We start from the raw sequence: 9,909 nt of genomic DNA on the forward strand, positions 1-9,909 counted from the left end.
ATTTAAGTCGCTAGAATTGCAACAACCACGAAGTGCGTTGTGTAAATTTTACGACTACTATAATTATTTTTTCACATTAATTGAAAGAATGGCTAAATAAATTAGTTTGAATAATGTAAAAATAACATATGTTGCTTTTACAAAAGTGTTTGCTTTATTTCTTAACTACTACATAATAGCGATTATAATCGTTCCCTACCTAAATACTCTCCACGTTTAAATAAAATATATGCATTTTAAGTCAATACTAGGTTTGTAAGACAATCGAAAATATATCCAATATATACAATTTTTACGTTGACCATAGGTAGAAGTAAGTGCCCTGCCAGTAGGGCAAATATTCACGTAATGGACCTGCAATCATTTTAATCAGCGGCACATTGTCGGCCACAAAGCCTAGCATTCGATCCAGGCGTGATTGTGTAATACGTTCATAGAAAGGTGAACGCACCAAATATAACACTAAGTTGATGCAACGACGTGATAGCTCCAATTTCTGTTCTTTGCTCATCTGTTGTCGATGCTGGTGATACATACGTATGCTGGCCAAATCCAATGCCAGTGAAACGACATATTGTTTCCAACGTTTTTCCCCAAACAAACCCATTGTAGCTAAGTGTATTAACGGCTTGGCTATATACAGATATTCTGCTTGTACCAAACGGAAATTCACCGAACTGTTACCATTTTCTAATTTTTGCTCCTCTGCCAATTTGAAGTCGCGATACTGTATTGGTGGCGCACCTTCTACTTTACGTATCACACGTCCGGAACGTTTCAATTGGAATATAGAACTGCTTTCGCCAAATCCATTTGAGTTCAATTTTCCATTTGTTTCGATCGACTCTTCAATTATTAAACCATTTTTCAGCGCATTCTTTTGTTTCTTTATAATTGCACGTCGATTAAGTGCGGGAAGTGTAGGTGTTGTGATAATTTTTTGTGTCGAATGTTTTAGTATGTAGAAACGGCCTGCCGCTTTAGCAAATTGCACCAAGGCAATGAATAACCATTTGCCTCTATTTCCGAAAATTCGTTTAGCTGATATTTCGATGAAAACTTCACAATACTCCAATGTGGTCAAAATGACCTTTAGTCGGTAAATATACTTTGCCTTTTTGTTGTTGCGTTGCGCAAATGCACTGGTACTTGCTTCGAGGTTCACAGGTTGCAAATCGGATATCAATTTGCTTTGTTGCGATTTGTCGATGATACGGTCATTATACAGTACCAGTATATTGGATAAAGTATACACTAGCTCGGAAACCACGTTTGAATCCGAAATACGTCCTATAAATGAATAATTATATTGGGAGATCATATGGAATTGAAAATAAGCTTACCAGCAATGAAATAAGATATCCATTTTGTGGTAGTCTCAACGTCGCAGACAGTTTCAGGGTTCGCAGCCACCCATTTTTCGTATGATTTTAATATCGTCTTTAAATTCTTCATAATATCTGTGTATGCAACGAATTTATTCAATTTTTAAGCTGTTAATCTAATCTTCAACTGGATTAAAAGAAAAGCACTTTGATCCAACTATTGGGAAAATAACAAAAAATCAAAGGCCATTCCAAGATGATTGGGAAATCGATATACGGCGATAATTGGTATGTGAGTAAGTCATCAAAAAATCGAAATCATTTATGGAAAGTTTTTTTTTGTAACCATTAAAAACCAAGTAGTAAATAACTTGTATTTTATTTATCAAAATTATAGAAAATATCAAAAATATTTGTTTTCTTTAATTATTCCTTTCGAATTCTGCAATTTTGCAAAATTTTAACAGTTTGAGTGTCTACGTAAACAATGCAGCCATTCATAAAACATCTGTTGTAAGCATTTTCCGCGAAACTTATTTCCTGAATGCATAAGTAGAATAAGTTACCGCAATGAGTGCAATTAACTTCGAAATACGTTTAAATAAGGAAAATAAAATATATTATGAAGGTGTAAGTACTTCAAAAGCACACATTTTTGGATAAAAATATAAGTGTTGAAGTAAAAATCTTTCAGGAATTACTAAAGGGTTGCGTTCATTTTAATTGCACCACGGAAGCTAAACACGAAGGCATACAACTTACGCTAGAAGGTATAGTCAATTTACAGCTAAGCACAAAAAACGTCGGTGTTTTTGAAGCTTTCTACAATTCTGTCAAACCAATAACACTATTCAATACAACACTTGAATTGGCTGCGCCCGGTAAATTGTCTGCAGGAAACTCGGAGTTCCATTTCGAGCTCCCCTTAGTGTGTAACAAAGAACCGCGTGTGCTTTATGAAACATATCATGGAGTATTTATCAACATTAACTACCTGCTACGTTGTGACGTGAAACGCAGCTTTTTGGCAAAATCTCTACAGAAAATACAACAGTTTTGCATACAAAATAAACCAATTGCGGTAGACACAAAAACGATATCGAGTGAGGTGAATTTCAGCATAAGCCCAGAAACATTACAAAAGTCTGCAAAGGAACGTATAAATTTACCACGATTTCTGATCACTGGTAAACTAGATCAGACTGAATGTTGTGTAACACGGCCGTTGACTGGACAGGTGTGTGCTTATATGCAAATATTTATAAAGTAATGCTAATAAATGTTATTTTGCTTTACAGTTAACAGTTCAACATACTGAAGTGGCTATAAAGTCAATTGAATTGCAATTACTGCGTGTGGAGACATGTGGTTGCACGGAGGGATATTCGAAAGATGCCACAGAAATTCAGACCATACAAATTGCAGACGGTAACATTTGCCCGAAGCTCGAAATACCTATCTACATGATTCTACCACGTCTGTTCACATGTCCAACATTGATTACAAAGAACTTTAAAATAGGTAAATTTGCAGCGTACACAAATGACTTAAAGTTTCTAATTTAAATTGATTTTTTGTGTTTAGAGTTTGAATTAAATCTGCTGGTAATTTTTAAGGATGACTATGTAGTTACCGAAAACTTTCAAATCGTCTTAAAACGCACAGCTCAGCAGTGTGATAAATTGAGTTGAACTAATATTTAAAACAAATAACTACGCATTTTCATGTATTCCCAATGCAAATAATATCAATTTTGAAAAAAATATATATATACAAGCATATAGGAACGTAAAAGAAGCAATTATAATAAACTAAGTATATCCAAATATCAACTAACAAAACTAATATTCAATTAAACGGCCTGCGAGAAGTAGCAAGACACAAACACCGCAATTAATTAATACATATTCATAAAAATTTATCAAAAAAAAAACATTCCATATTTATTTCAATCATAATATGGACGCGTAAGTTTGTCTCAAGACCACTAGGTAAGTGCTCATAGTTTCATGATAAATTCTACATTAAATATATTTATTAACGAAAACAATTTTATTTACTAGTTTTTATATTACACTACTGACCTATAATGGATTTCTACACATACAAAAATATACATTAATACACATTTAAATTAACTATACGTGTGCTAAATATTATAGATTATTTTAATAAAATTTACTAAGTTTATTTGTCTATATACATATGTATATAACAATTCGCAAAACACTTCACTCCAACGTGCAATCTAGCTCATTCAACAATATTTGCCTTATTTTGTCGCTTTTTATCATTCAATTGCTCGGCATCTTGTAGCGTTGTTGGTAAGACTTTATCAGTAGTTTCAGGGAAGAGCAGCGTTAATGTACCGCTAATTAAGGCAAAGCTAGCAAAGAGTATTTGTGGTGCATACTCATAGTAATTGGCCTGAAAGCAGTTAAAATTCAATAAACATAAGCGATGCAAAAATATACATATAAGTTCAATTCTTACCAAAAGTGGTGCTTGTGGAGCCAGCATCGATCCGATGCGTCCAATCATGGAGCAAAATGACAACAAACTGTTGCGTACATTTGTAGGGAATATTTCCGAAGTGAAAAAGTATAAGATCTGGAAACTGCATGTAATAGCAAATTTGCCAACTAAAAAGAGCACCAACTCGGTAATCTCATGATCTATAGAGCAAAAAAAAAAGAGAAACAAATTTTGTGAACTTTAAAAGCACTCAAAGCATCTTTATGACGAGCATACTTCCTCCCACCAACGCTGTAATGCCCATACAAAGTGCACACACCAGCATAGAGCCACACAGCGAGTAGCGTCGCCCAATGCGATCCATAATCAGTAGTGGCAAAATTAAGCCGGGCACTTGTACCAAGCCATTCAATTGGAAATTCGTATACTTGTTGCCGCCCAGCGTGACCGAGGTAAGACTCAGGCCCAGCGCTACCAAAGTGTGTGTGAACCAACAGAAGCAACAATTCAAAATACGCCAACGAAATAGCTTCAACGCTTTCACAATCGGATAGTGGCTTTCGTGCGCCTGCGCTAGCTTCGCTTGGTTTTCCGCTACCAAAGCTTTCAGATCATTTTCTGGTATTTCACGTTTATTTATGCGTGCGGCACGTTTCAACAAGCGTGTAGCATCTTCCTCTCGACCCTGACTCAGCAGCCAGCGTACACTCTCCGGCAGCACGAAAAGGAAGACTATCAGTAAGAGCGCTGGCGTGTAGAGTACGCGCAATAAATCACGCCAATTTTGGAATTGTTGCGCTAAAACACCCAACAGCGCCTCACCTAGCGAATAGAAAATGGTTATGATAGTGGCGGCGGCCACGCGTCGTTTGGGTCCCACTAATTCGATGGCTAGCAGAAATGCCGTTGGAAAGAGTGTGCTACCGACAGCCATATCAATGAATTCGAAAGCTATGAACATGTAGTAGTTGGTGGATATCGAGCGCAGTATACCCATAATAGCGCTGAGGAAACCGCCTACGGCGAGCATTGTGCGTCGACCAAAACTAAAAGCGATAACAAGTAAAAAATATAGATTAAATTGTAATCAAAATATTTTTCATGTTAACTCGTTTCTGTCTAGTTTATTTTTATATGCTTTCGCTTTTTTGAAAAACAGTTAAACGTTTGTCCGCTAGACTTATCGCATATCCATAACGTATTTATAGCTGATTAGCTACTATAAACAAGAAAAGAAATATATCTAATAAATAAATACAAAATGTCCTTGAAAGCATTATACTACTGAGCTACTTAAGCCAGCCGTCGTATTAATCTAAATATACAATTTTTTTTAACCAGATACTTAACGACTCAAAAGATTTGTTGAGATTCCAAACTGCAGTTAAGCATCTCCAGTCTTTTACGTTCCCACGACAGTCGGGTCTACGTAACCGGAACGGACCCGGATTTTTATCCGGTGAAGAACTGTCTACAACAACAACAACCTCCAGTCTTTTAATGCATGCCTTAAACGTTTTACTTACCGATCTGCAAAAAATCCACCCACTGGTATGCCCACAAACTGTCCAATATTATTCACCGTACCCACCAAGGTCAGCATCCATATGCTCGAGCAAAAGATGGAAAACTGTAAACATTTATATTTATAGAAAGTAAGCCCGAATACTGTTTTGTCTCACATTACTACCTCATTCGATATCGTATATTCAGTATCGCGAAACTTGAAATCGTTTCCACATTTCTCGGTAACACTTTGACTGAAATATGCCGGTGCGCAGAACTCACTCGAGGGCTTTGCATAGTAATTCGTGGATGTACGTTCCGCATTACCATTAGACACATAGCGTGAGCACTGGTCATAGCTGGAGCCCTTCATGGGTATGGTGTAGTTGAGCCATGGTTCATCGTAGGCGCTCCACGCGCTGTCGCACTGCGTCACGTTACATCTGCACATTCAGATTTATTATTATATATTTTATAATTATAATTATAGTCTTTTTATGTAACACAACGAAATTGTCTTCACCCACCTGTGCACCACCGTACTCGCCGTAAACACATACGAAATGGAGAAGAAGGCATTGAAAATCATCGGTATGCATAGTAGCACATAGTTAAAGAGCTGAAAACGGCCGAATTGCCCAATACGCGCCAAAATGCCATCCAACGTGCAGTCATCGTCAACTTTGGTGGAGTCTGCGTTTTCCGTCGGCACCGTCGCAGACGCCGCATTGTTTGTTGCACCGCTGTCAGTAGTCATGATAGCTCTTTGACAACGCCGTGATCAAAGTATTCTTTCTTTTTTTTTCAACTAAGACGATGTTTTCAACAGACCTGCGTGTTATTTGGTAATTTTGATTTTAACGAAATTTTCCAAATTCAGACGACAAACGCGCGCCGAAAACCGAACCGAGTAGCGCGACGTTCCCCAGACGAATAAAGAGTCGCTAGACGGCATTGTTAATCTCACGCTGCCTCACGTAGCCTTGTTGATTGTGCTGGCGGGATCGGCGTATTGCGTTAATTGCTTGTGGATAACCCAGTGAGCATTAGAATTGAAAAGCGATATACTTAGCTTAAAGTAAACTTTAGCAGCTTAAAAGAAGAAAAAAAGTTAACAGCGGCTACATTGTAGCTCCAATACCCTTCACAGGTTCATTTAATCTTGTTTTTGATCGGTCAGCATGTATGGTAGTTATAACTTATAACTGAGGAACTAGTTCGCATATATACAGACGGACGGATGGACAAACAGACGAATATGGGTCATCCGGGTGCTAAAAATTTCGTGGCAAACTTAATAAATTATGTTCTACTGACGCAATCGGTCCGAATCGTAGCCAAGTTTGATTATTTTTGCTCTCATGGAATAATACTAATTTTAAAAAATTTTTAAATTAAAAAAAAATTAAAATTTGTCGTTTTTTGCTTAAACAAACCCATATAACCCGTTAATACCTCTGTTGATGATAATACCACATAATTCCTATACTTCAGCTTTATGCTTTCTATATAAAAAAATTCCAAATTTCACAAATTGCCTCTTAAATGCTTACTGGGTGTTGAGAGCAAGCACCTCGCTTATGCCACAGAGAGCGCATATTCCTCTTATTTACATATATCATATCATATGTGCGTATAATCTGTACTCTCAAATTGACGGTTATAGTTGTTTATAGCCTTCTTGTTATCACTATTTTTAGACGTTCTTGCTTTATTTTGGAAGCTTCAGTCGAGAGAGATACTCATTGTATGCGCGTTTTTCTTGGTCATCTACGCCGCTTATCAGCGCAGTACTTTAGCAATAAGTTCTGCATTTCCACTTACATACACACATACACACAGATAAATCTACAAGTATATGACTTCATTTATCGACAGGTAGTTCTACGTGCGCTGCGCTAATCTCGCCGGCTCGTGAAGTAAAATCACACAACAGGCAATTAGTTGATCATATATCTTGTACTAGTGTACATATGTATATGTATAATTATAAAATATCTGCAAGTTCGAAAACATTGTGAGAAACGTACGTATACTTGTATATGTTATATGGCATTTAGACCACTATGACGTTCTGAAAGCCCATTGATAGAAAAAATATTTGTTTTTTCCCGCCTCTCACTTCAGCAAGTAGTGCTATTTATAATTTAAATACAGGCAAAGTTATTATTGCTTCGTAATACTTGTATGTATACCGTTGTTAGTGCTGCTGTGTCCAAATTTAAAATAAGTTTATCAATGAAGTTCTTAGCACCAATTTTTTAAAGATAATTTGAAAAAAAAAATGGAAAATGATGTGTACTTTTATGAGATCTGACACTTCAAACACGAAAAAAATTTAATTTGACAGCTGTCATATTAATTGTCATCATCTATATTAGCAAATAAAGAGACGCCCCTGGCAAATTATGCCTGAAAAAAGATATGCGGTACTAACTAACTGTTATCTCAACACATTACTGTTAATGCAACTAATATTAAGGATAAAATGACATTAATGATAATAAAATATATGAATCGGATCTCCGTATTTAAAGCTATTAACGGTAAAAGCTGTCAATCAAAAGTTATCGCGGCGGCCTCATAAACATATATACACATTCATGACTGTTAAGACCTTTTTCTTTGGCCAAAACACGCACGGATTCTGTTTCCTTACAGTGGGCCTTAAGTTCAATAAAATGTTTCAAATATTGTTACTCAAAAACTCTTTAAGATATTTTTTAATGGTATAAACTATCCAAAAGAAAAAAAAACATATCATCACAGGAGGTTGTGCAAAAGATTACAGCGCTCAAACTTCACCTCATTCAATGAATGATTTTCGTATATTTGAGGACTTAAACCATTCATTGAACGTTCTTGATAAATTAGATTCCCATAAACGGTTTTGTAACAAGCTTACAAGTATTGCGCAAACCTATTAATTAATTATTATTAAGAGTCACGTGCTATTTACAAATTGCATTGTACTGAAGCTCGCTTTTTATCACTATTTTATTGTTCAATAAAAAGTAATTGCATTGATTAGACATATGAGGAATACGGGATTGCATAATTTAATAAAAATTGCAAATGTTGCCACAGAATTAAATAACTTTGTTCACTTAACGTTTGTTTGTGACTGTTAAATCACATCACATCGTGGCGCCAAAACAGTGGCCAGCCATGGAGCATGCGTTTCTTATATAGAGCCAGCTAGCAGCCAGCTGCTCTGTAGTCACCGCACGACTGTTACATCACATCACATCGCGGCGCTAGTGTCACCCCAACAGTTGCCAGGCACGGAGCCTGCGTTTCTTATATAGAGCCAGCTAGCTGCCATCTAGCTGCCAGCTGCTCTGTAGTCACCGCACGACTGTTAAATCACATCGCATTGCAGCGCGAATGTCACCCCAACAGTTGCCAGGCACGGTGCCTGCGTTTCTTATATAGAGCCAGCTAGCAGCCAGCTGCTCTGTAGTCACCGCTAGCTGCTTTGTAGTCACCGCACGACTGTTAAATCACATCGCATCGCGGCGCTAGTGTCACCCCAACAGCTGCCAGGCACGGTGCCTGCGTTTCTTATATAGAGCTAGCTTGCAGCCAGCTGCTCTGTAGTCACCGCACGACTGTTAAATCACATCGCATTGCAGCGCGAATGTCACCCCAACAGTTGCCAGGCACGGTGCCTGCGTTTCTTATATAGAGCCAGCTAGCAGCCAGCTGCTCTGTAGTCACCGCACGACTGTTAAATCACATCACATCGCGGCGCTAGTGTCACCCCAACAGTTGCCAGGCACGGTGCCTGCGTTTCTTATATAGAGCCAGCTAGCAGCCAGCTGCTCTGTAGTCACCGCACGACTGTTAAATCACATCGCATTGCAGCGCGAATGTCACCCCAACAGTTGCCAGGCACGGTGGCTGCGTTTCTTATATAGAGCCAGCTAGCAGCCAGCTGCTCTGTAGTCACCGCACGACTGTTAAATCACATCACCTTAACAGTGGCCAGGCACTGTGCCTGGTTTCTTATTTAAAGTCAGCTAGCAGCCAGCTTCCCCTGAAGTCACTTTCTGACTTCTAATTCAATTAGGCTGCCAGCTATACTGTTTAATTCGAACGTACTCGTATAGCTGCCATACAAATTGATCGATCCAAATCAAATTCGTATAGGGAAAACTTTTTTACTTGACAAAATATTTTCACGAAGTTCGGCTCAGATTATTGTCAAGGGCAAAGCTATAATCTCTGAATATTTTGTTCAGTTCGGAGCACTATAGCTGATAGCTGCCATACAAACTGGCCGTTCAAAATCAAGATAGAGATCATTTTATATTTTATACCTGTGAAGGGTGTTATGGCTTCGATGCAGCGAGAGATAACTTTTTTCTTGTTTTTGCTATTGTAAAACTGCAGTTTAATGTTATTTAATGCTTTCCCACGCGAGCAGTGGGAAAAAATCAAAATTTTAGAATTTACTTTGATGCCTCAATTCTTCTTTTCTTATTCAATTAGTTTCGTACATAAAAGTGACGACGCTTTTAGTAGCATTTCACAAATGCCAACAAAAGAAAAAAACATTTTTTTTTAACTTTTTAATTTGATTTAAAATATCACTTTATTT

At 37.5% G+C, this 9,909-nt stretch overlaps 3 protein-coding genes across 3 annotated transcripts; 1 reads left to right on the forward strand and 2 right to left on the reverse strand.

The window, feature by feature from the left end:
• Positions 1 to 97: 97 nt before the first annotated feature.
• On the reverse strand, positions 98 to 1,598 carry LOC120777624 (peroxisomal membrane protein PEX16). The gene is made up of 2 exons (XM_040109077.1): positions 1,344 to 1,598; positions 98 to 1,290 (listed from the first exon to the last, which is right to left on the reverse strand). The coding sequence occupies exons 1-2, from the start codon at positions 1,453 to 1,455 to the stop codon at positions 293 to 295; spliced, it is 1,110 nt and encodes a 369-aa protein (XP_039965011.1). The 5' UTR covers positions 1,456 to 1,598; the 3' UTR covers positions 98 to 292.
• Positions 1,599 to 1,842: 244 nt separating this feature from the next.
• On the forward strand, positions 1,843 to 3,210 carry LOC120777626 (vacuolar protein sorting-associated protein 26C). Its single transcript, XM_040109080.1, has 4 exons — positions 1,843 to 1,955; positions 2,020 to 2,562; positions 2,624 to 2,846; positions 2,910 to 3,210. The coding sequence occupies exons 1-4, from the start codon at positions 1,896 to 1,898 to the stop codon at positions 3,014 to 3,016; spliced, it is 933 nt and encodes a 310-aa protein (XP_039965014.1). The 5' UTR covers positions 1,843 to 1,895; the 3' UTR covers positions 3,017 to 3,210.
• Positions 3,211 to 3,356: 146 nt separating this feature from the next.
• On the reverse strand, positions 3,357 to 7,330 carry LOC120777620 (solute carrier family 22 member 3). The gene is made up of 6 exons (XM_040109069.1): positions 5,834 to 7,330; positions 5,491 to 5,749; positions 5,327 to 5,430; positions 4,077 to 4,846; positions 3,819 to 4,000; positions 3,357 to 3,752 (listed from the first exon to the last, which is right to left on the reverse strand). Exons 1-6 carry the CDS (start codon positions 6,061 to 6,063, stop codon positions 3,579 to 3,581), a joined length of 1,719 nt encoding a protein of 572 aa, XP_039965003.1. The 5' UTR covers positions 6,064 to 7,330; the 3' UTR covers positions 3,357 to 3,578.
• Positions 7,331 to 9,909: the final 2,579 nt, after the last annotated feature.

Source organism: Bactrocera tryoni, chromosome 5 (genome assembly GCF_016617805.1).
Source record: "Bactrocera tryoni isolate S06 chromosome 5, CSIRO_BtryS06_freeze2, whole genome shotgun sequence".
Taxonomy (NCBI): Eukaryota; Metazoa; Arthropoda; class Insecta; order Diptera; family Tephritidae; genus Bactrocera; species Bactrocera tryoni.

Excerpts from the sequence above, each read along its gene's own strand:
- LOC120777624 (XM_040109077.1), bottom strand. The coding sequence starts at position 1,455 with ATGAAGAATTTAAAGACGATATTAAAATCATACGAAAAATGGGTGGCT. Across the intron at positions 1,291-1,343 it reads GATATCTTATTTCATTGCTG|GACGTATTTCGGATTCAAAC; the intron begins GTAAGCTTATTT and ends ATTCATTTATAG.
- LOC120777626 (XM_040109080.1), top strand. The coding sequence starts at position 1,896 with ATGAGTGCAATTAACTTCGAAATACGTTTAAATAAGGAAAATAAAATA. Across the intron at positions 2,563-2,623 it reads CACGGCCGTTGACTGGACAG|TTAACAGTTCAACATACTGA; the intron begins GTGTGTGCTTAT and ends TTTGCTTTACAG. Across the intron at positions 2,847-2,909 it reads TACAAAGAACTTTAAAATAG|AGTTTGAATTAAATCTGCTG; the intron begins GTAAATTTGCAG and ends TTTTGTGTTTAG.
- LOC120777620 (XM_040109069.1), bottom strand. The coding sequence starts at position 6,063 with ATGACTACTGACAGCGGTGCAACAAACAATGCGGCGTCTGCGACGGTG. Across the intron at positions 5,431-5,490 it reads AATATACGATATCGAATGAG|TTTTCCATCTTTTGCTCGAG; the intron begins GTAGTAATGTGA and ends AAATGTTTACAG. Across the intron at positions 4,847-5,326 it reads GGTGGATTTTTTGCAGATCG|TTTTGGTCGACGCACAATGC; the intron begins GTAAGTAAAACG and ends TATCGCTTTTAG.